Raw genomic sequence first — 26,152 nt, forward strand, 5'->3', positions numbered from 1 at the left:
ATGCAAACATTTTCAAAATGTAAACTACACAATCTGCTTTAAATGCTCAGATCTTTTTGGACATTCCAAAGGGTGTCTGCACTCTTCTTTAAAAGGTTCTCCTCCTCAGAATTCAACTTCACTTTCACAATATCTGAGACGCCACCTTGACCCAGGACACAAGGGACACTGAGAAAGACCTCTTCTTTTATTCCATATAAACCCTGAAAAATAAATGTAATCAATTTAATAATTTAATTTAATAAATTTAATTGAATGACTGCTCAGTACGTTGAGGGTATAGCCATTGCACAACAATTTATTGGAGAGATACAGTGCACACTAGGAAGGCATGGGTGTGATCATCAACAGTACCAAGGAGCATCCTTATGGCGTGATCATATGGAACTTGTGTTCAATCACATGAAGAACAGAACTGGCCTTGGACAGGAATGAGAATGGTTCTGTTTCTTTGACCCCTAATGTCCATGGGAAAGAAGACTGTGCAGTATTCCTTTAATTACATCTGAGGATGCTCTGAAGTCAAGTAACTGGGCTGCAACTACTTCAAGAGATGTGTGTGTGGGCCACAGAGACTGGCCCACATCCAAAAGAACAAAAGCAACCGGTGTTGGCACGAATGTGGTGAGAAAGGGACCCTCCTTCACTGCTGGTGGGAATGCCGACTGGTTCGGCCTTTTTGGAAAACAGTATGGATGATTCTCAAAAAATTAGAAATTGAGGTCCCATTTGACCCAGCAATACCACTCCTGGGAATATATCCCAGAGAAGCAAAAAAGTATCGTCAAAGTGACATCTGCACTTGTTTGTTCATTGCAGCACTGTTTATAATAGCCAAAATCTGGAAAAAACCTGAGTGCCCGAGAATAGAGGACTGGTTAATGAAACTTTGGTACATCTACACAATTATCTATTATGTAGCTGTTAGAGAAGATGAAGTCATGAAATTTACATACAAGTGGTACTACATGGAAAGTATGATGCTAAGCGAAATGAGTCAGAAAGATAAGGACAGACATAGAAAGATTGCATTCATCTGGAGAACATAAAGTAACAAAATAGGAGACTAACACCCAAGAATAGCCAAGATAAGTACCAGGAGGTTTACTCCATGGCTTGGAGGCCAGCCACACATGCTAGGGGAAAAGGCAGCTCAGACAGAGAAGGGAGCATCAAATAAAGGGTGTTTGGAGGATCCTCTCAGGATGGGAGAAGTATGCTGAAAGTAGACTATAGACCGAACATGATTGCCACTCAATGCCTCTTTTGCAAACCACAGCACCCAAAAGGAGAGAGAGAACAAAAGGGAATGCCCTGCCACAGAGTGGGGGTGGGATTAGGGGGTTGGGGGGTAGGAGGGATACTGGGATCCGTGGTGGTGGAAAATGGGCACTGGTGGAGGGATGGGTACTCTGTGCGCCACCTTCCCTGAAAGATAAGACAACCCAGTAGACCCTTCATAACCTCCTGCCTCCCACCACTCACTGCTCTTTATTTTTAAAAAATTTTAAAGCATTTTTATTTTTATAGAGTTGTTCACAATAATTTATTCCAGTCAACATTTCAACACCAGTTCCCACCACCATTATACCTTCCCATCACCATTATTTTGAATCTTCCCACCACCACTCAAGCTTGCCCCAAAGGCAGAGCCTAAATAGTTCATTTTGTATTGCTTGTTATGAATAACCGGCTCAAAAGGATCCAAAAAACTTTCCTTAGAGGAAAGTGTGTGAAGATTGCTGTATCTCACCCTGGAGACATTAAGCTCTTGTATCAGCGATCACTAACATGTTGTTACAGGTTGGGCCTTGTGTGCTAATACTGTTTTTTGAGATCGGTTGCCTTTGTCACTGCTTTTTTCTTACCTCACACTTGGGAGCTGAGTCTATAGTTAGCTGGTACAGATTCTAGAAAGTCCCATCTTTCTTCAATTTTGATTATAAACAACTCTCAGGAGCTAGAGTTGAGGAAAGGGGGAGGCCCCTTGGCTGTGGGGAGCAGAGCTGGCCCTCAGAGCACAGAGTCCAAGACTACTCAGCTCATTTCCTCCCCCTCCTGGGGCCCTCTTTGGCAGCTCCGGGTAGACTTCCTGTTCCTGATCTCTTCCAGCTGCCCACAAAGGAATTTGGGTCCCCACCTCCTTACTCAGCCCTGCTCCCTGATTTCGGTCACCATTTTGTACTGTAGAACTTTGTGAGTCACAGCAGAGCCTGGCAAGCTACCCGTGACATATTCGATATGCCAAAAACAGTAACGATAATGGGCTTCATTGCCCTGACCCTGAAAGAGCTTCCAATATGGCAGCATTGGGAAGGACCAGTAAGGAGAGGCCGCTAAAATCTCAGGACTGGGGCAAATGAAGACATTACTGGCGCCCGCTCGAGCAAATCGATGAACAACGGGGAATGACAGTGATACAGTGATACATTGAACTTCGTGAGCTGTAAGACCAGTCACACCTCTTCCCAGGCGGGCTTCCTGCAAGCCACACTCACTCCTCCCGCACTCTTAAGTCTGGCCACAGAAGGCCACTGCCCCTTCTCCACAGTCCCTTACATTCTGTTCCGGGCGAGGGGCAAGATCCAGTTACACTTTCCTCCCCCTCCCTTCCCAGTCCTGGATGATTCCGCTGCCACTTCTATGTAACCTTTGGGGCGTTAAACACGAGCTGCTTCAAAGACCAAGGCTGTGGCCCTCTGCTGCCCTAGCAGTATTCTGGGGATCTGGTTGCCCTTCTAGAAGAGACTGCTCAGACTGGAATTGGAGAATACAGATCTACCCTATCATGTCATCGGAAAGCTGCTGAGTGGACTGGGAACAAGGCCCCATCCCCTCACCGAAGGCTGCTCTCTCCCCTTTAAGCTTCACGAGTCACTGACGTTATGAGCCTTGGATGCACTAATGTTTGTCCTACCATGCTTCTGTCCTGGCCATGTAGCAGATAAATGGTTATTTTTAGAAAATTTTCTATTTTCTTAAAATTTTTATTAGTGAAACACCATGAGGTACAGTTGCAGACTTACAATTTTTTGTGCTTGGGTTTCAGTTATACAATGATCAAGTATCCATCCCTCCACCAGTGCCCATTTCCCACCATTACTGATCCCAGTATCCCTCCCACCCTCCATTCCCCCCCACCCCCATCCCACCCTGCCTCTGTGGCAGGGCATTCCCTTTTGTTCTCTCTCTCCTTTTGGGTGCTGTGGTTTGCAAAAGAGGCATTGAGTGGCAATCATGTTCGGTCTATAGTCTACTTTCAGCATGCTTCTCCCATCCCGGGAGGATCCTCCAAACACCCTTTATTTGGTGCTCCCTTCTCTATCTGAGCTAGCATGTGTGGCTGGCCTCCAAGCCATGGAGTAAACCTCCTGGTACTTATCTTGGCTATTCTTGGGTGTGAGTCTCCTATTTTGTTACTTTATGTTCTCCAGATGAATGCAATCTTTCTATGTCTGTCCCTATCTTTCTGACTCATTTCGCTTAGTATGATACTTTCCATGCAGTACCACTTGTATGTAAATTTCATGACTTCATCTTTTCTGATAGCTACATAATACATAATTGTGTAGATGTACCAAAGTTTCTTTAACCAGTCATCTGTTCTTGGGCACTCAGGTTTTTTCCAGATTCTGGTATTGTAAAGAGTGCTGCAATGAACAAACAAGTGCAGATGTCACTTTGATCATACTTTTTTGCCTCTCTGGGATATATTCCCAGGAGTGGTATTGCTGAGTCAAATGGGAGCTCAATTTCTAATTTTTTGAGACTCATCCATACTGTTTTCCAAAAGTAAAATTTCCTGTTTTTTGACCAAAAATATACTTATTATGTATTAAAGTGAAATGGGCTGGAGTGATAACACAGCGGGTAGGGCGTTTGCCTTGCACGCGGCTGACCTGGGTTCGATTTCTCTGCCCCTCTCGGAGATCCCAGAAAGCTACCGAGAGTATCCAGCCAGCATGGCAGAGCCTGGCAAGCTTCCCGTGGCGTATTCGATATGCCAAAAACAGTAACAAGTCTCACAATGGAGACGTTACTGGTGCCCACTCGAGCAAATCAATGAACAATGAGAGGACAGTGCTACAGTGCTAAAGTGAAATAAGCTAGGGCTGGAGCGATAGCACAGTGGATAGGGCGTTTGTCTTGCACGCAGACGACCTGGGACCTGGGTTCTATTCCCAGCATCCCATATGGTCCCCTGAGCACTGCCAGGAGTAATTCCTGAGTGCAGAGCCAGGAGTAACCTCTGTGCATTGCCCTGTGTGACCCAAAAAGAAATGGAAAAAAAAAGAAGTGAAATAAGGTAGTCAAACCTTTTCTGGGAATGTGAAGTAGTAAAAATAAAATAACCAGAGGCTGGAGAGATAGTAGAGTGGGCAGGGCACTTGCCTTGCGTGTGGCCAAACTGAGTTCAGCCCCCAGTACCCCATACGGTGCCCAGAGGTCTACCAGGAGAGATCCCTGAGTACAGAGCCAGGAGTAAGTCCTGAGCACTAGCCAACTGTGCTCAAAAAACCAAAGGCCAAATTAAAAAGAAAAAAAAGGAAGAAGAAGAAGAAATAAGTGAGATGGTAAAAATATACACGTGATTCTGCTCTCAATATCAAAAGTTTCTATAACAAAAGTTTCTATAACAAAAACTTACCCCTGGCTTGTTCAGCAAAGCCATTCTGCAATTCTATACAAGTTCTTGTAGTGCACTGACCTGTGGGGTCCTTGGGACCCTCTAGGGGAAATGGCTCCCGTGATCCCCATGTCACTGTGACCCAAAAGAGTTATGTCATTGTCACCTTCCATATCATGAACCCCTTGCCTTGCATGCAAGGCAAGCCTTGCACTATCTCTTAAAAACAAAAAATAGTCCATCTACTTTTTGGTTTTGGTTTGAGCCCACATCCAGAATCGCTTAGGGTTCTTCCTGGCTTTGCACTCAGCAGGACCACTTGGGGTGCTTGAGATTAAATCTGCTTCACTCTCTAGAACCCACCCTTCTAATTTTTGGAGGCTCATTTTATTCAGCTCTTCTCTGCTTTCCAATGGACAATGATAGCCTCTTAGTCCCCATCATTCATGAGAGTCCAAATTGGGTCCTCAGCACTGTACTGTCCCCTCGTACCTCCCAGTGTGATCCTAGGGACCCCTGAGGACCAGTAGGCCTGAGCAAGACCACATTGCTAGATCTGAGCACCAAAACCTCTGGCCTATAACGCCAGGCCAAGTATCACCAGCATTGGCCCCCAGGCTCTTGGGCTCCCCTCTAGGGAGGCCCCCCCCAAACTACTTTGACTCCTGGTGTTAGTACAGGGGTTAAGGCACAAATATTTCAAATCTTCCTGAGCTGTCTTCTGTGTCCTTGATTTGATCTCCGAAGCACTGCCGGGAGCAATCCCCAAACACAGACCTGGGAGTAGTCCCAAACACCCCCAGGTGTGACCTAACCTCCTCCCCCCCCAAAAAAATATTTTGAAGCTTGATTTATAGTCTTTCCCAATTTCTGTTGTTAATCTTGGTGACTGTACTGCCTGCATGAATAAATCACTATATTCCCTTTTCAGTTTCACTTCTTTTTCATTTGTGGGCAGGGGACACACCCAGTGGTGCTCAGGAGTAACTCCTGGCTCTGTGCTCAGGAATTATGACTGGTGCTGTTCAGGGGACCATATGAAATGCCACAGGTTGGACCCAGGTTGACAGTGTGAAAGGAAAGTGCTCTGCCAGCTATACTACAGCTCCGACCATTTCACTTCTGTTTTCTTTTTTTTGTTGTTCTTTTCCAACTTTTACATTTTGTTTTTCAGCCACATCTGTCAATGCTCAGGGTTTATTCTGACCCCCAGACTCAGAAATTACTCCTGGTGGTGCTCTGGGGACTGGGGATTAAGCCTGGGTTGGTCGTATGCAAGGCAAGCGTCCTATTCACTATACCATTTCTCCAGCTCCTCAAGCCTCATTTCTTCACTTAAGGATCTTCTCCCACTCCCAAGAATCCTCCTTGGCTCTTCCATATCCAACTAACGTTGCATAATTCATTCTCAGACCCATATGCTCTCCTTTGCCTATTCAAATGCTTTATTAAATATTCTTAAACCATGTATTAATCATTAAATTGTATTATTTTAGTTTTTGAGTCACTCCTGGCAACGCTCAGGGCTTACTCCTGGCTCTGCATTCAGGAATCACATCTGGTGGTGCTCGGAGGAACATATGGGATGCCGGGGATCGAATCAGGTCGAACCCATGCAAAGCAAACAATCTACCCACTGTACTATGACTCCCCCTGCCCCTTTCACTCATTCCTCTCTCTCCTCCCCCACCTCTTCTCCCCCCTCCCCCCCTCCATTCCTCCCTCCCCTACCTCCATGCCAGACCCAGATGAATTGACTGGGTGCTTTTTTCTCCATCCCTGTGCTCAGATCTCTGGGGTAAACCGCACAACAGAGTTATCTTTAACTTACATTGTAAATTAGCACTCACCGACATGACAGTAATTTGGTCTTTGAGTTTTTTGTTTGTTTGGTTTAGGTTCTGTGATTTGGGGGCCATACCTGGTGGTGCCTGGGGACCTACTTCTGACTCTGTGTTCAGGGATCACTCCTGGCACTGCTCAGGGGACCACATGTGGCATCAGGGGTCAATTCCAGCTGGTTGCATGCAAGGCAAACCTTGTACTATCTCTTCAGTTCCTCAGTTTTTTTCTTTCTGTAAAATTCTCTATCTACAAATATTATTTCAAATCTTCTCGAACATCTGACTTTTCTATGCCTCAGTAAATGTGTTTATCTCTTTTCACAAAGGAAAGGGAAACCATCTGAGGCTTCTAGTGCCAGATACACAGACCTACATAATTTATCTCCAGGCTTCTCTCCAGTCTGTCCCCTTGGCAGGCAGACAACGAAGTCATTTCTAAAGGAATGGCAAGTGGAATAATCAGGAAAGTAAATCAATAAAAGTCGATTTATGATGATCAACTGCTATATGATTTTAACCTATGTAAATAAAGACATTTAAATCATTGAACATAGTATGATATAAATGCTAGTTCTCATTTACATAAACAAGTTTTCAGTTCTGGCATCTAAACTATATTGCATTAAAGTTAATTTTGTACTTGGGTCTAATTTTAGCAATTATCATGTCTTGCCTGCCATAAATAAAACTTTTTAAAAAATTCTGTACTAATATGTTGTATAGTGTACATAAAATAGGTAAAACTCACAAACATAAAATTTAGTAAGAGTGAAGAGAATTAAGAAATTTAAAGGGGAAAATCTGAATAGGCCTATTCAAAGTGCTTTATCCTAAGAAAGGAAATACTGGTTTTATATTAAAAATATTAAATATAAACAATATATGAAATATCATATTATATAGATACACTTGAGTGTCTCTATTAGAATGAAGCAGTAGTACAGTGGGTAGGGCCTTGCCTTGCATGTGGCTGACCTGAGTTCAGTCCCCAACCTACATATGGTCCCCCAAGCCCGCCAGGAGTGATCCCTGCACTCAGAGCCAGGAGTAAACCCTGAGCACCACCAGGTGTGGCCGAAAAGACAAATAAACAAAATTATGGATGTAAAAACACTGATTAGACACAGAACATTCAATATAAATGAGATGTTTATTCGTCATTAAAAGTGTATAAAATCTCAACAACCTAGGAAGAAACACACCTTTCTTAATCTAGTAGAGGACAACCATACACGCTATTAGTGATATAGTGTCATACTCAATGCCACGTGCTGAGAAGTTTGTCCTGTCCTTTGAAGAAGTTCCTTTAACACTTCTTTCAAAACTGGTTTCAAGGCTATGAATTCCCTAAACTGTTGCCTGTCCCTGAGCTCTGCACTGTTCCTTCAAATGTGAGTGATAATCTACCTAGATACAGTATTCTTGTTGAGGTGTTCATTGCATTGTATTTATTTTGTTTGCCTCCATTCTCGTGTGGCTCATAAAGTCTCATTTGATTGGTGTGCTGTGACTCTTATGGGTTTTCCTTTATATGTAAGTTTTTGTGGGTTTGTTTGTTATTTTAATCCTGCTGCTTTCGGTACTCTGTATCTGTCTTTGTTTTTTTGTTTTTGTTTTTTTGGCAATCTGAGCATAAGGGATTTTGGAGTTTTCCTAGTTGAGTGTATTTTCCCTGGAACCTTTGGACCACCCCGCTTTTTGTTTTCTATCATAAGCATATTAGGTTTTTAAAAAAAATCTTGCCTTGCCCTAATTCTCCTCTCCAATTACTACTCTATCATACCTTCACAGTCAAAGGCCTCAAAATATTTATTTGCAGTTCATTTTAATCTCTTTTGTCTATCTGGTACTATCTAGAGATATGTTTCATTGTCAAAAAACTGGGGAGTGGAGCATGTTACTGATATCTACTGGATAAAGAAAGGCTAGGGATGCTGCTAATACTCAGTGTACTGAATAGCCCCTACAGTGAAGAAACACCCATCACCAACTTTAAGAAAATTTCGGGGCCGGAGTGATAGTACAGCGGGTAGGGGTTTGCCTTGCACATGGCCCACCCGGGTTTGATTCCCAGCATCCCATATGGTCCCCCAAGCACCACCAGGAGTAATTCCTGAGTGCAAAGCCTCAGTAACTTCTGAGCCTCGCTAGGTGGACCCAAAAGCAAAAATAAGAAAAAAAAATAAAAGAAAAGAAAATTTAATGTACTCCAGTCAGGCTTTCATTCCTTTCTGTTGCTTTGTCAGACAGCTCTTTTTTATCATCACCTCTGAAACTTGGCCCTATCAGTCCTTTTTCCTATCCTTATTTTATGACTTCACAACTATGATCAGTGTAAAATGAGCATTTTCATCTCTAGATCATCCTCTGTTCTCTTGGTTTCCAATATCCCACATTTTGCTTGTTTCAATTTTTAATCTATGGCCACCAGTTCTTAGTAACCTTTGTGGAGTCACTATAAATTCGATTTTTTTTAAACATTGGAATTCCTCAAGACTCACCCTGTCTTTGCAGTGGATATACTCTCCTTAGGCAAACTAAAATCCACGACCCCAGTGACCATGCGTAAGCAATGGCTGTTGTGTGTCCGGAATCTCACACGGTCCTTCTTCCCTTTGTCAGAACGGCCCTACTTTTTCCTTTTGGAAACTCTCTCCCTCACAATGGCCGTTCAACCTCAGAAAGGCGAATCATCTAAATCAACATGAGCAGGGGGTACAGGCAGTTTCCAGATAATGAAGGCTGCAGCTTCTGGAAAACATCTTTGTTGCTCCATGGAAAAAAAGCCCGTGTGAGAATGAAGCTGACAGTGAGAGATGAGCCAAGAAAACGAGAGACAGTAGAACTGATGAGAGGTTGCACACGTTCCCCACCTCCTTGGCTCTCCACAGTGGGCAGTGCTCTTCCTCCTAAGACCTGGCCTTTCTCTTCCCAGAGTCGCGTCTTCCAGCATCTCATGTGCTCTTGGCTTGCCTCAAATACCCACTGGCCATGTGGTCCCCCTGTTTCTCCAGAATCCCAAACTTATTCCTCCTTGTGATTCCTTTCACTTTTGCAGTGTCTTCCCTAAGCACACCGTCAATGTCCCCCCACCCCCTGACCCCACCCAGAGCAGCCTCCTGCCCATTTTATTGTACTCTGAGCACTCCATAGATTCTTCCTAGCACTTGGCACACTGTCATTACATATTTACTTGGATAATGACTTTATTACTATCATGTCTCTCATTAAACCCCATGACATCACAGTCTGTTTTACTGGGTCACCGTTACGTCCTCAAACACTGGGTACAAAGTTGGGGGACTGAACAAACACTCATGAACAATAAACCAAGATTTAGCTCAAGCCTACCTTAATTATAGTGGAAACAGGGTGTACTCTCCTAAGATTTTTTAAAATTGTTGCTGACATATCTGCCACAGACAGTCCAATGGCCCACGAGGTGTACCCCTTCAGTTTGATGACCTCATAGGCACTATAGAGTTGAAAATAGGAAAATCAAATTCATCAAATGCTGAATCGGAAAAGCATTCATTTAACCTATACATCAATGCTGCTCTATTAAAAATTTCTCAGTGATTTGTTCTAGGAATTATTATTTTTTTGGCTTTTCGGGTCACACCGGGTGATGCACAGGGGTTACTCCTGGCATTCAGGAATTACTCCTGGCGGTGCTCAAGGACCATAATGGGGTGCCAGGAATCGAACCCCAGGTTGGCCGTGTGTAAGGCAAACGCCCTATCTGCCGTGCTATTGCTCCAGCCCCTGTTCTGGGAAATATTTATAAATTCCTTATAAAAATAATTATTTAGGACAAATGAATCATTTTTCTGATACTTAAAAAATTATTTTTAAAAACATTCCTATAGGGGCTGGAGTGATAGCACAGCGGGTAGGGCGTTTGTCTTGCATACGGCCGACCCGAGTTCGATTCCCAGCATCCCATATGGTCCCCTGAGCACCACCAGGAGTAATTCCTGAGTGCAGAGCCAGGAGTAGGCCCTGTGCATTGCCAGGTGTGACCCAAAAAGTGAAAAAAAAACAAAACAAAACACTGCTATAATTTTCTTATAATTTGAACTTGCCAGTTAAATGAGAATGAACAATCTCAAAGTCATTACTAATTTTTGTGTGTCTTCAGACAATAGCTTGTGATGTTTAAGGAGACACCAGAGCTACACCTGGCAGTCCTCAGGGACTATGCCATGCATGGAGGCGATGCAGTGACAGGGACTAAACACATGACCGCGTACATGCAAGGCATGTGACCTACCACTTTAACCAGGTCCCTGCCCCAAACTATTACCATTTGTAAAGAAAGATAAGAGAATTAAGGTTGCAATGTGCATTAATATTTATGAATAGCTACTATTCATTTTTACTTACATATTACAATTCATTGAAATACTGTAAGAAAATTTATACGTCCAATTTATCCCTTAATGAACACACTAGTAATTGTTTCCAGGACAAATGAATCTTGGAAGAGAGGAGCACGTTGCAGAGATGCCTCCAAACCCCCAATATTTAAAAATTTTAGAATTCCAGAAGTGCATGGATGCTTTCCACGTGACATCTTATACTATTCATAACAAGCAATACAAACTAAGTTATTTAGCATCTGCCTATGGGGCAGGCTTGAGTGGTGGTAGGAAAATTTGAAATAATGGTAGTGAGAAAGTGTAATGGTGGTGGGATTGGTGCTGAAATATTGAATGGAAACAATTATTGTGAACAACTTCATGAAAATAAAAATTTAAAACTAAAAAAAATTAATTATTTGGGCTGGGATGTGACTTTGTTATAGAATACAAGCCTGACATGCATTAAGCTCTGAGTCCAATCCCCAGCACTGAAAAATTTCTTGGGGAGATTCCTTTATTTTATTTATTTATTTTTTTTGCTTTTTGGGTCACACCCAGTAATACATAGGGGTTACTCCTGGCGTTGCACTCAAGAATAAGTCCTGGCGGTGCTCAGGGGACCATATGGGATGCTGGGAATTGAACCCAGGTTGGCCACGTACAAGGCAAATGCCCTACCTGCTATACTATTGCTCCAGCCCCTCTTAGGGAGATTCTTAACTACTGTTTCAATTTCCTTGCTTGTAATTGTCCTGTTAAGGCTTTCTCTTTCCTCCTCATTCTGTTTTGGGAGATTATATGGTGCTAGGAGCGATAGCACAGCGGGTAAGGTGTTTGTCTTGCACACGGCCTACCCAGCCAACCCGAGTTCGATTCCTCCGCCCCTCTTGGAGAACCCAACAAGCTACCGAGAGTATCTCGCCCGCACAGCAAAGCCTGGCAAGCTACCTGTGACGTATTCAATATGCCAAATACAATAACAACAAGTCTCACAATGTTACAGGGCCCGCTCGAGCAAATCAATGAACAACGGGAGGACAGTGACAGTGACAGGAATCTGACTATTTCTTCTAGGTTCTCCAGTTTAAGAGTAAGCTGTTAAATACCCCATTTTTAAAAATGTCATATATATGACAAAAAGAAATGAATGAGTGAGAAGAAGAGATAATACAGCAGGTTGGGATCTTCAGCACCACTTGTGGTCCCCTGAGCCAGGACTGATCTCTGAGAACAGCGCCAGGAATAAGGCCTGAGAACCACTGGATGTGGTCCTCCAGAAACATGGAAACAAAATATTGAATGAGGACAAGGGAGGTCCTGGCCTTACTTATCTCAGATCTTGAGCACTTGAGCTTACCTGGGAGTGACCCCAAATTTTTGGTGATGCTCATGGGTTAGTCTTGACTTAGCACTCAGGAAATACTCCTGTTGGTGCTAAGGGGACCGCATGGGCTGCCAGGGATCAAATCCAGATCATCTACATGCAAAGCAAGCACCCCACCTCCTGTACTACTGCTCCAACCACTTTCCATTTAAAAAAAAATTTATTACCTTTGAACAACTTGTTTATGGATGTGTTTCCATTTCTCCTTATCTGAATCAGTTCCCAGTTGGGGGTTCAGAACCTTGAGAGGAACACCAGCAATATTCACGCCACTCCATATGGGCACTGAAATAAAATACCTGATGATGAGAAACTAGACTCCCAAAACCAAGAGGGGTTTTTTTTAAAGCCAATGTTAGCTCAATTAAAAAATATTTATCAGGGGGCCAAATAAATAGTACAGAGGGGAGGGATCTGGCCCTGCATAAGGCCAACTTGGGTCAATTCCAGGCACCCACACATAGTCCTCTGAGCACCACCAGGAGTGATCCATGAGCAGAGCTTGGAGTAAGCCCTGAGCACCTCTGGGAGTGGTCCAAACATACCCCCACATTTACATATATCATAATAAATTCTTCCCTATGTACATTAGTTGTTTTTAGTGAATTTTTATACAAATTTGGGCTATACTTTACACCATATATGAAAGAAAGGTTCAGGGGCTGGAGCGATAGCGCAGCGGGTAGGGAGTTTGCCTTGCACACGGGCAACCCGGATTCGATTCCCAGCATCCCAGATGGTCCCCCGAGCACCGCCAGGAGTGATTACTGAGTGCAGAGCGAGGAGTAACTCCTGAGCATCGCTGGGAATGACCCAAAAAGAAAAAAAATACAGAAAGAAAGGTTCAAACGGTGTGTGTGGGTCTGGGTAGGGGCGGGGGGGGGGGGTGCGGAGATGTTAACATGGGAAATAAAATCATAAAATGTTGAAAATATATAGTGTAATTTATTTATATGTATGCGGAGGCCACTGGTATTTAAAAGAAAAGCCAGACTTTAAAGAAACTCAGGGGCTGGGGTGATAGCACAGCGGGTAGGGCGCAGCCAACCCAGGTTTGATTCCCAGCATCCCATATGGTCCCCTGAGCACCGCCAGGAGTAATTCCTGAGTGCAGAGCCAGGAGTAACCTCTGTGCATCAGTGGGTGTGACCCAAGAAGAAAAAAAAAAGAAATCAACATCAGTACATGGCTGGAACAATAGTACAGTGAGTATGGCATTTGCCTTGCACACAGGGTTCAATTTGCAGCATCCCATATGGTACCCTAAGCACTGCTGGGAATAATTCCTGAGTGCATAGCCAGGAGTAAACCCTGAACATTTTGGGGTGTGGCCCAAGGACAAAAATTATTTTAATTGAAAAAAATAAAATTATTACAAATAGATATAAGAAGTATGTTTACATAGTGATATTGTATCTATACTTACCACTGGAATCACCATGTTCTCCAAGAACCCAACCATGGCAGCTGGTCGGATGGATGCCCAACTTCTCTCCAATAAGGTAACGGAAGCGGGCAGAGTCTAGATTACAACCACTTCCAATTACACGAGCCACAGGAAGTCCACTAATTTTCCAGACCACATATGTCAAAACATCCACTATGAAGAATAACTTCTTGTTAGAAAAAAGACTCATAGTCACTTCTTTTATAATTTATTATTTTTGGATAGATAGATAATCTTAGAAACAAATACAGAACACTTCAGAGTTCAGAGTAAATCAAACCAACAAAGAAGCAGACTTAATAAATTAAATTATCCACCTTCAGAATTTTTAAACATCAAAACCAAAAATCTTCCTTTGAGATAACAAAGATAATTCGGCCTCGCTGTGATAGTCTAGCTTGCAGCACTCCATCCTCATTACAGCCTCATCTAAGCTGTCCTACTAAAAAGTTCACATGTAGAGTATACCCAAAACTGTGTGCAGATCTGTACATGCTCAGGAAAAACATGAGACAACTGTGAAGTTTTGCTCGATCTGACACTGAGACTCTGTGGAAGCAGGAAGTAAAGGTAAAGATACAAAATTCCTGGTTGAATGCTGAGGGTGACTGTCACAATAGCACATAGGACACCCTCAAGACTGAAAAATACTTTTTTTTCTTTTTTTATTAGTGAAACACCATGAGGTACAGTTTTAGACTTACAAATTTTGTGCTTGGGTTTCAGTTATACCATGATCAAGTGCCCATCCCTCCACCAGTGCCCGTCATCCATCACCACGGGTCCCAGCATGCCCCCCTCCACATCCCCCCCCCTGTCCCATCCTGCCTCTGTGGCAGGGTATTACCCCTTGTTCTCTCTCTCTTCTTTTGGGTACTGTGTTTTGCAAGAGAGGCATTGAGTGGCAATCATGTTTGGTCTATAGACTACTTTTAGCATGCTTCTCCCACCCTGGGAGGGTCCTCACAACACCCTTTATTTGGTGCTCTCTTCTCTATCTGAGCTTCCTTTTCACCTAGCACATGTGGCTGGCCTTCCAGTCATGGAGCAAAATTCCTGGTACTAATCTCAACCATTCCTGGGTGTTAGTCTCCCTTTTTGTTGCTTTATGTTCCCCAGATGAATGCAATCTTTCTGTGTCTATCCCGCTCTTTCTGGCTCATTTCGCTTAACATGATACTTTCCATGTAGTACCACTTGTATGTAAATTTCATAACTTCATCTTTTCTAACAGCTCCATAGTACTCCATTGTGTAAATGTACCAAAGTTTCTATAACCAGTCATCTGCTCTTGGGCACCCAGGTTTTTTCCAGATTCTGGCTATTGTAAAGAGTGCTGCAATGAACAAACAATTGCAGATGTCACTTCGACTATACCTTTTTGCCTCTCTGAGAAATACTTTTTGGTTATAGATATTTTAAAAAGTTGTCTAATCATTATCTGATCACTAATAAAATAGAACAAAGACTTTTGTGCCATGTAACAAAGAAAAGATTTTCCAAAATCTTTTTATAAAAAGTCAAGCAGACAGATGGGGCTGGAGTTATAGTACAGCGGGTAGGAAGTTTACCTTGCACACAGCTGAGCCAGGTTCCATTCCAGTATCCCATATGGTCCCCCAAGCACTGCCAGGAGTAATTCCTGAGTGCAGAGCCAGGAACAACCCCTGAGCATCGCTGGGTGTGACCCAAAAGGAAAAAAAAGGTCAAGTAGATGCGGCCAAAGCAATAGAACAGAGGGTAGAGGGCTTGCCTTTCATGCAGACAAAATGGTTTAATCCTTAGCACCCCATATAGTCCCCCGAGCCCCACCAGGTGTGATCCCTGAGCACAGAGCCAGGAGTAACCTCTGAGTGCTGTCGGGTGTGGCCCTAAAACAAACAACAATAAAATAATCAAGTGAGAGTTTTTTCATTTAGGCTAATGGAAAAGTTTGGGCACTACAGTCTAGTAGCAGTGCATAAATAAAACACTATTTATATTTTTTTTTTGAGGCACACCCGGGGCACACAGGGCTTATTCCTGGCTTTTCACTCAGGAATCACTTCTGGCGGTGCTCAGGGGAGCATGTGGGATGCCAGGAATCAAACTCAGCTTGGTCACATGCAAGGAAAATGTACTATCTATGCTATCTCTACCCACCGTACTAATGCTCTAGCCCCCAAATACAATGTTCTTAACACCAACGAATTACAGAATTCAAATGGCTAACATGGCAAATTTAGCACCTGTGTTTTTTCATAATGGAAAGTTAGACTAACTCAAAACTTATTACTAAAGACAAAGATATTATATAACAATAAAGAAATCAATAGATGCAGGGAGGAAATTGAAAAAAATTCAAAATCTATTCATGATTTTAAAACAGGGGCTGGAGCAATAGCACGACGAGTAGGGTGTTTGCCTTGCATGCAGCCGACCCAGGTTCAATTCCCAGCATTCCATATGGTCCCCTGAGCACTGCCAGGAGTAATTCCTGAGTGCAGAGCCAGGAGTAACCCCTGTGCGTTACCAGGTGTGGCCCCAAAAGCAAAATAAATACATAAATTAAAATAAATAAATAAATAAAAACAACTCTTCATATAAAGGACCTAACATGATGGCCTCTCAGTATCTGTGTCGCAAACCATAATGCCCCAAAGTAGAGAGAGAGTACGAGGGAAATTGTCTGCCATAGAGGCAGGGGGAGGGATGTGATGGGGGTGATATTGGGAAGATTGGTGTTGGAAATGTATACTGGTGGAGGGATCATCGTATGACTGAAATTCAAACATAAAAGCTTTGTAACTGTATCTCACAGTGATTAAAAAAAGTACTCTTCACTACTGTGCAAGAAAATTCACAGGAAACATCATACTCCATGGTCAAAGATTATGCCTTTCCCATAAGACAGGGATGGAGGCAAGATAAGCAAACACTCAGCACTGTGCAGGGAGTCCTGGAGACACAGCCCAAATAGCAGAGAGCATTCATCCAGTCCACAGACAAAACCTCTGAAGCAGAGCCCTAGATTCATTATTCCACTAACTCCAGAGACCAGACATAGGTCATCTGTCTACATAATGGCCACACACAGAGGAGACTCTCTTGGCTGGCAGGGGATGTTTGATTGACCCGTGTTCCATCCACAGCATCCCAGATGGTCCTCTGAGCAGAGCCAGAAGTAATTCCTTAGTGCAGAGCCAGAAGCCCTGAGCGCAGTTGGGTGTGGGTCAAAAACAAACTAACAATTGTCAACTAAATATCAGCAAATTGAGGCTGGAGCCATAGCATAGCAGGAAAGGGCATTTGCCTTGCAGATAGCCAATGCAGGTTCGGTCCCTGGTATCCCGTATAGTCCTCTGAGCACTTCCAGTAGTAATTTCTCAGTGCAAAGCCAGGAGTAACCTTTGAGCATCACCAGGTGTGCCCTCAAAGGCCAAATAAATATTATCAAACTGAATAGACACAAAATATTGAACAAAGTCATATAATTCAATGGCAAAAAATTAATGATAATGGGCAAAAGGCATATAGTGGATGTAGGTCATATTGGCAGAATGTATCCAGGCCTTGGGTTTGAGCCCCAGCACCACCAAAAATAAATAAATGGCAGAGGAACTGAATTAACATTTCTTCCCCCAAAAAGATAAACAGACACATAAGAAGCTATTCAATATCATTGATCATCAGGGAATACAAACTCAATCCACACAACTGTTCATCCAGTGCACCTAGGTGTTACCTCAGTAAGGTTTTTAATAGGAATGTTATAGAGAGGTCTTTTGAACAGAGGTTAAAGGAAGGAGGAAATGCTCACCTGGATTTGAAACAACAAGAATATTACACTGAGGACTGTGCTGGACAACGGAGGGAATGATGGATTTCATGATATTCACATTACGCTGGACCAGAGAAAGGCGAGTTTCTCCTTCCTGCTGCCTTGCTCCTGCTGTCACAATAACTAGTTTGGAGTTCGCAGATAAAGCATAATCTGAAAAATAAAAGTAAAAAAAACACTATTGGGACCAAGATTTCCATGACGTGCCTTAATTCTTTAAGGAGAGGGGCTAGGATGCCTGCCTTGCATTGCCAAGGTTTAGTTCTCATTCTCGAGGCCTCTATGCACCAAGACTGTATCTTTAGACATGCATGACAGAATTGTTTTTTTTTTTCACCAGGGAGGGAACCTCCCAAATGATGCTCAGGGAGCCCACAATGCAGTCCTGCGGGGCTGGAGCAACAGCAGCCCACAATGCAGTGCTGCGGGGTTAGAGCGACAGCACAGGGGGTAGGGCATTTGCCTTGCGTGCTGCCAACCCGGGTTCAATTCCCAGCATCCCATATGGTCCCCTGAACACTGCCAGGAGTAATTCCTGAGTGCAGAGCCAGGAGTAACCCCTGTGCATCGCTAGGTGTGACCCAAAAAGCAAAAATAAATAAATAAAATTTTTTTTTTAATGCAGTGCTGCTCAGGACCTATGGCCCTGGGGACCGGCAGGGCCACCAGGTAGGGTTGAGACACCTCCAGGACTATACCCATATTTTCTAGGGGCAAAGGGAGAACTCAACGGGTGAGACCCTGGGCTCAATCCCCAGCACCCACATTAAATAACGAAATAGAGCACATGTCCTAATGAAGGCACATTTTACATATGTGTAGATAATGGTTCAGTAAAACTCATTAATTTTTTTAGCTCCAACAATTATAATTATAAAATAGAGACAGACTGACCTTTTCCAGAGATTATCTTCCGAGTATTAAGGAAAAGGCTTCCATGCTGCAGATCCATTGTTTCCCCCTTCAACTTTTCCTCCACGACATCAATAAGGGCAAGTTCATCCGTCAAGTCCTACAATACATCAAAGCACCGATTCCAGAAAATGGGCCTGAGCTTTCAGGAAAAGGAAAAGAATTTTTTCCGTGATGACTTTCTAATCAGGAGCTGGAGCAATAGCACTGTGGGTAGGGCGTTTGTCTTGCAAGCAGCCAACCCAGGTTCGATTCCTCTGTCCCTCTCAGGGAGCCTGGCAAGCTACTGAGAGTATCCCACGTGCATGTCAGAGCCTGGCAAGCTCCCCATGGTGTATTTGATATGCCAAAAACAGTAACAACAAGTCTCACAATGGAGATGTTACTGGTGCCCGCTCGAGCAAATCCATAAACAACGGGAGGACAGTGCTACAGTGCTACTTTCTAATCAAGGGAGTGTTGGTTTTTCGAGAAGAAAGTTCCCCAAGCAGTGCTCAGTGGATTCAGGGGCCACTCCTGGTGAGTCAACCAACCTGGCCAACTGGCTGAGAGTTCAATGCTGCTCTCAGAGCTGGGGAATACTCAGGACAGTGCTCAGAAGTCTCCAGGGCCACACCTAGGAGTGCTTGGGGCCCTCAGGACTACAATCAGAGATGCTTAGGGATAATGTGATGCTGGAAAACAAACCTGCCACATGCTAAATCCCTCTACTCTTTGGGTTAGGAAGATATATATATATATTATATGTTATATATAGATGTGTATATATATGTATGTGTGTATTTATGTATGTGTGTGTGTAGTGGGTATCATATATACTTAGATGTAGTTCCAAGCCTATATATTTTGGGGGACACACACAGAAGTGTGTGCTTACTCCTGTTTCTGAGCTCAGGAATCCCTTCTGGAAGTTCTCAGGGGACGATATGTGGTGCAGGGAATCAAACTAGAATCAGTCACATGGAAGGAAAACGTCTTAACCCTGGAATTATCTCTTGTACAGAATGTTTTATTTTGGGGGTGCTTTTTGTTTTTTTGTTTGTTTTTATTGTTGTTGTTTGGTTTTTGCTTTTTGGGTCACACCCAGTGATATTCAGGGGTTACTCCTGGCTCTGCACTCAGGAATTACTCCTGCCGGTGTTCAGGGGACCATATGAGATACCGAGGATCGAACCCGGGCCAACAGTGTGCAAGGCAAATGCCCTACCCACTGCACTATCATTCCTGCCCCCCATAATGGTATTATTTTTAATAGATAAATTGCTACAGAAGCTGGAGAGTTAGTACACGGGTTAAGGCACATATCTTGCACGCAGTCTAACCTGATCTGAACCCTAGTACCACACATTTGCCCACGTTTCACAGGGTGCAGTTCTGTTCTGGACAACCTGGGAGACCAAAGTGGTGACCTGGTTAATCTCCAGCCCCATAGGGCCCAAGTAGCACCACATCCTCAGTCCTTGTTAGAAACAACTGCACTTTGTGGGGCAAAGGGTAATCCTTTGCTGAATGAGAGTGATACAAGTAGCAAACAGAAAGGAGGTCACTTTTCCCAAATCCTTCTAGTATTCACTATTGATAAAACCTAACAAGATGACAAATGGTAAAGGAAGAGATTTTTCAGGGTGAGCACAAACATCATAAAGCACAACGTATAAAGTTGGCTTTGGAGCTGAGTGACAACAATAGCCGACATGCTTTAAAGTATTTGTAACCTGTCTCATCTCCTTTCTCAACAGGTTACCAGACAATTCTCTTATCAAGGGAATCTTTCCTTTGTTAGTCTTGATGGTCAGAATTCAAGTAATCCCTGAAAGTTTTTTTTTTCCTTCAAAGAATTAACAACTCTGCAAATCATTTCACAAACACAACTCAAAATAAAGAGCCTGCAGAACCTTGTTTCCAAGTTTAAAATGCTTAAAATTTTATTTAGAGGGCCAGGGAAATAGTACAATAGGTATAGTAGTTGCCTTACATGCGGTCAATTGGCTGCATCCTCAGCACCCTGTAGCTCCCCCAACGAGCCCTGCCAAGAATAAGCCCTAAACACAGTCAAGTGTGGAATCATGCAGGTGAATCACATTCATTGCATGGTAAGTTCATCCACCAGCCATGATCCAGAGACCCATAAGTAAATCTCAAAAGAGATCTACAAGTCACAGAAGATTTTTTTTTTCTGAACACCTGTGCATGGCTGAGTCGTCCGGGGCACCCTGGTGTGGGGCAAGCTCTGGACTGGTTGCTCAAACAAAGTCCCAGTAGCCAATTGCTCCCACACTCCAAAATTGCTGCCATGCTCCTGGCTGAACTCCACCACCTTGGGACCAAGCCTTCCCCAGAAATTAATCTGCCGAAAAATTCAGGTATGTGGGTTTTGTGACTGAAATCTTCAGGCTTTCAGAGAGTCAGGATGGGCTATCTCCCACCACCTACCTGTACTTCTGGAAGCCCCAGCAGTCATGCACATACCCTAAAGCCACCACCCAGTCAAAACTTTAACTAACGCTCTATCACCCTGTTAAAAAAATCCGAACTCCTAGAGTGACATCTTAAACTCTACAACACTGATAAGCCAGTAGTAGCATACCAGATTGGATGGGATGTAACATCGAAGGCAACCAATCTGGATTAACAGAACAAGCATAGAAGGCTTTACCTGTAACATCATCTTGGTAATTCTTAGACAAGGATTAAATGGTTCCATGCTGAGATATAACAATTTTCACTAATTTTCTTCTAAGAAAAAATTGTGTGATCATCCTGTTAATAAATTATTGTTAACAAGCAAGATAAAATAAATTACTGAAGGCCTTCTATGAGGGCAGGCTTAAGGGGTAGTTAGGAAAATTGGAGACAGTGGTGGAGGGAAGGTGTAATGGTGGTGGAATTGGTGTTGGAATATTGAATGCCTGTAACAAACCATCCTGTAGCAAACCATCATGAACAACTTTGTAAACCACAGTGTATATAAAGTGTAAGAAGAAAAATTATATATGTAGGCTTTACCCATTCCATGTAAAGTCCAAAATATATTAACACAAAATTGCTTTAAAGATTTTAATGACAGTTTAGACATGATTATTACCATAATGAGATTCAAGTATAAAATAAAATTTAGTGTAACATACTTTATATTCTAGAGTTTAAAATGTATATATGTAAATGAGACTGTATTTTATTATATCGTATTAAATGGTTTTAATTTTGTTATTTACATTGGTCAAAATCATATAGTAATCACTAGCTGGCTCTTGCTGATTTTTTTTCTGATCATTCTATTTGCCAGTTCTTAAGGTGTTTTTGGAATAAGCACTGTCCTCCCGTTGTTCATCTATTTGCTCGAGTGGGCACCAGTAACATCTCCATTGTGAGACCTGTAACTGTTTTTGGCATATCATAAATAAGCACTATAAAATAAATTTGTTATGTGACAAAGGGAACAGGTTGGAACTGGGAGGTAAACGGGATATTTGTGGAGGGAAGGTCACACTGGTGGTACTGGAACACTAATGCACGAAACAACTGTATAATGAACAACTTTTTAAATCCCAAAGTTTATTGAATTTAATGAAAAATTTAAAAAACAGCCAGTATGGCACAAAAACAAAACAAATTCAGAAATTTGGGTGTTCTAGCAGACTCCAGGAAGCTTTGGTTGGTTCTCTCTTTAGGTTTGAGAAATTCTTACTCATTCTTTGTTTTTGGGCCACATCTGGCAGTGCTCAGGGTTTATGCCTGGGTGGGTACTCAGGAATTATTCCTAGTGGTGCTCAGGGGAATCCTATGGGGTGCCAGGGATCACACCTAGGTCAGCTGCATGGACGGTAAGCACTCAACCCACAGTATTCATTGTACTATATGTCAGGCCCCAATGTACCCATTTTCTTTAAGTTTCCTTTTTTGATGGAATCTGATGATTTTCAGCAGTCTTCTTCATTTTTCCTAAATCTTATTTCTTTCTTCTATGCCATATGATTCATAATGGAATCTTATCTTCAGTTTCACTGATTTTTTCCCCACTGAACCTGCTAGTACTATGCCTTCCACAGAAGTTTTCATTTTTATGCTTTTACTCATATTCAGAAACTGAATATTTTTGTCTGCTTGATATGTTTTGGGGTCACACTCAATAATGCCATGGGCAGCTGGGGGCTTCTCCCAGTTCGGAATGGGAAGGTTACTTTCAGCAGTGCTCAGGGTATCATGTGCTAAGAAACAAACCCAAGGTGCCTGCATGCAATGCGTGAGTTTGAGCCCAGTAAGTTATTTCCCTGGGCTATCTGAATTTTTTTTTTTCAATACTTTCAGCCTCTTTGGTAAATAATTTCTTCTATTCCTGAATTTTATTCTTAATTCATTAATGTTTTATTTTGTGTTAGAGTACATTTTGATATCTTGATAATTTCTTCAAAATAATTATATTTTTTGGGGGGTGGGAAGACACCTGGAGATGCTCAGGACTTACTTGTGGCTCTGCAATCAGGAAATACTCCTGACAGTACTCAGGGATTTAGGGATCAACCCCTGGTCAGCTTTCATCCCACTGCTTGATCTGTAATTTGCATAATATTGACTCCTGGGTTTGGTAAGATGTGGATACTCTCCACTTTGGTAAAGTGTGGTTACAACTCTAACTGCTTTCTCCCAGTTCCACTAAGACCACTGGATTTGGGGCATCAACCTTCAAAACAGCAGTTGCATGGCTATAAGGCTTAGGGCATAAGCATATACCCCACTCTAGTGCATGTCCTGGTAACACAGGTTCCCACAGCACCCTTAAGTTTAGGGCTGGAGGCCCTGGACCACCCCGAAATGTGATTTTGGAGGTCCCAGACACCACATGGCATGAGCAGCATCACATTCTCCAACCCCAGAATTAAACCATATGTTTGGTCTATTAGTCAAGAACCTCTTTGAGAAGCATTTTCCCATCTGGAGAAGACCATCTTCTCTTTTTTATTTTTGGATATTTTGGTCACACCCAGCAGTGCTCAGGGGTACTCCTGGCTCTACACTCAGTAACTACTCCTGGTATTGCCAGGGGGACCATATGGGATGCCAGGGATCCAGGTTTGCCACATGCAAGGCAAACATCCTTCCACTGTACTATCCCTCAGCTCCCAAGGCCAAGATAATTTGAAGAAATTGCATATAACCTTCTCTCAACTCTGGGGAAACCATGTTTCTTTCTCTCCCCTCATTTCTTTAAGTGAATGTCTTTTAAATAAACTACTTTAAAAATAATGATTTGGGACCAGAGAGATCGCACAACAGGTAAGGCACTTGCCTTGCAAATGGATAACCCAGGTTTGATTCCTGACATCCCATATGGTTCCTTGAGTCTTTCCAGGAATGATTTTTGAGTGTAGAACCAGGAGTTACGTCTTGAGCATCAACGGATATATCTCAAAATAATAATAATAATAATTTTCATGAGGGACCCCTGACCAATATTTGGATTGATCAGTCGTCCTCGGGTGACAGGCCAATGTGTGTTTCATGAGACAGTCAACTGGCTTCTGATAATGCTGCATAGGATTATTTTCTGATGTAATTTTGCAGTTTGGCTCTCTTTTTGTGTGGGGAATGGGGGGGGGGGTGGAGAAAGACACAGAAAGTACTGAGTCATTTCCAGAAGAATGCCTTATTTTTAGAAACCCAGTGTGTCTCATTATAATGGAATACATAATAGTCTAGCAAAAACACTGTTATACTCGAAGTGTGTTTGAAATTGTGTCAAAATAAAACAAGAAGGATACATATTTCACTATCAGGGGATTAGCTGAACTCCTTAACATTTCTGCTAAACCTAAAAGTACTTGAGTGTCAGCCACTTACCTTCAGTAAGACAGAGATAGCACAGGCCATGCCTACAGCACCGGATCCTATAATGGTGATCTTCCTCTGAGAAACAGTCTCATCCGGAGACACATTCTCTATAAGTTGCTCCTTGACTGATGCCATTCTGAGAACCTGACGGGGATAACACACTTTCGTGCAATCAAACTCCCTCTATCAATCACTGGTAGCTACACTAACAACACTGAACTTCCAAGCAACTGCCTCTTGACTTGCAGAACATTTGGGTGGAAGAGAAGCCCGGAGTGAATCAAAAGAAACAAGCTCCCATTCAAGGGGGTGCGGAGAGTGGGAGCAAGAACGAGGGACTCAGAGTAGTTAACCCAGAGGGTGACTAGAGGTCTTTTGATTTCTCTCTGACCCCAGACAGTGTTTTCACCGCAGTACCAGACTCACAACTTCTTCTTCCTTTGGCTCAAACCAGTCCAGACAGACCAAAATACGGCGGAAGGCCTTCAGGGAAGATTTGAAAGGAATCACATACGCCACACTAAAGCAATGCCAGTTGAGGTGCGAAGTCCAAGACGGTTACACTGTGCAGACACGCCCACCCCACGCATCACCCTCTCCTCCTACGTCAGCACACAAGCTCCGCCCCCTGCACCCGCGCGCGCAGGTGCGGGACAGGGCCCTGATGTCATCCCAGCCTGGGAGGTGGAGCATAGTCACATCCTTGACCAGTCGTGGTGGACCTTAAAGGTATGCAAGAGGTGCTGGAGGGATAGTACAGTGGGTAGGGCTTGCATGCGGCTGGCCTGGATTGGATCCCTGGAACCCCATATGGTCCCTTGAGCCCCGCCAGGAGTGATCCCTGAGTGCAGAGCCAGGAGTAAGCCCTGAGCACCGCCGTGAAGCCAAGGAGAAAAGAAATACAAAAACATGCTTGAGAGGAACATACTAGATAGGATATCCTCGGTTGCCCTAAACCTGGAACAGATTTTAGGGCTCACGCTACCTTGGAGATTCCACTATCACTCCAACAGGCGACCAGCTGGAGGCCCATGAGAGGTGTCTCTTGTAAGAGAGTAGAGCCACTTTACAACACCCCGACCCGGGAGACAGCAGGGTGCTTGCCATGCACGCAGCTGACCCCGGTTTCAATCCCTGGCACCGTCTATGGTTTTCTCGAGCACAGCAGGAGTGATGCTGAGTGCAAAGCCAGGAAGCTCTGAGTGCCGCTGGGTGTGGCCCAGAAAAGAAGAAAAGAGAAAGCAGCGTCCAGCTGGTTGAAGCATATTGGTTGCAGCTTAATCTGCAGCTTAATCTAAGATGGGCAACCAGTTGGAAAAGTACCGCAGCGGGACTTGTGACTTGAACCCATAACTGGGTTCTTCTGACTGAAGGCATCTGGGACAGTACTACTTAGTGGTATCGGAAATATCCTGGTCACGTCAGAGGTGCTTTTCTTGGGGGAAGAGGGGTAACCTCACCAGCTCTGCATTCAGGCAGAGTTGGTTGACTACATGGGGGTGCTAGGAATTGGACCCAGGTTGACTGCTTTGCAAGGCAATCGCCCTACCCGCTTTATTATCTCTCCAGCCCCAGAATTTCACTTTTTATTTATTTATTTTTTTGGATGCACTTACCAAGACACTGTGTTTGTAGGTGTTTCAAAATTTACTGGGCTCTGTAGATTCAGTACCAAGTTACAAAATGAAGTTTGCATTTCTCCTGAGCAAACAGAATAAATGATGAAAAAGAAGGGCCAGATCTAGTTTACTTTTTTTTTTTCTTTTTTGGGTCACTCACGGCAATGCTTAGGGGCTACGCCTGACTCTGCATTCAGGAATTACTCCTGGCGGTACTCAAGGGACCATACGGGAAGCAGGGGATCAAACCCAGGTTGGACACATGCAAGGCAAATGCCCTCCCTGCTGAACTATCACTCCAGCCCC

General features: G+C 43.4%; 1 protein-coding gene across 1 annotated transcript; it reads right to left on the reverse strand.

The window, feature by feature from the left end:
* Window positions 1-38: 38 nt before the first annotated feature.
* LOC130041103 (L-lactate dehydrogenase C chain-like) lies at window positions 39-24,671 on the reverse strand. The gene is made up of 8 exons (XM_056133126.1): window positions 24,654-24,671; window positions 24,237-24,371; window positions 18,381-18,498; window positions 17,466-17,639; window positions 13,646-13,819; window positions 12,387-12,504; window positions 9,823-9,946; window positions 39-203 (listed from the first exon to the last, which is right to left on the reverse strand). Exons 2-8 carry the CDS (start codon window positions 24,360-24,362, stop codon window positions 39-41), a joined length of 999 nt encoding a protein of 332 aa, XP_055989101.1. The 5' UTR covers window positions 24,363-24,371; window positions 24,654-24,671.
* Window positions 24,672-26,152: the final 1,481 nt, after the last annotated feature.

Source organism: Sorex fumeus, unplaced genomic scaffold (assembly GCF_029834395.1).
Source record: "Sorex fumeus unplaced genomic scaffold, SorFum_2.1 ptg000007l, whole genome shotgun sequence".
Lineage (NCBI taxonomy): Eukaryota > Metazoa > Chordata > Mammalia > Eulipotyphla > Soricidae > Sorex > Sorex fumeus.

Excerpts from the sequence above, each read along its gene's own strand:
- LOC130041103 (XM_056133126.1), bottom strand. The coding sequence starts at position 24,362 with ATGGCATCAGTCAAGGAGCAACTTATAGAGAATGTGTCTCCGGATGAG. Across the intron at positions 13,820-17,465 it reads TCTTGTTGTTTCAAATCCAG|TGGATGTTTTGACATATGTG; the intron begins GTGAGCATTTCC and ends TATTCTTCATAG. Across the intron at positions 204-9,822 it reads CTGTTTCCACTATAATTAAG|GGTTTATATGGAATAAAAGA; the intron begins GTAGGCTTGAGC and ends TTTATTTTTCAG.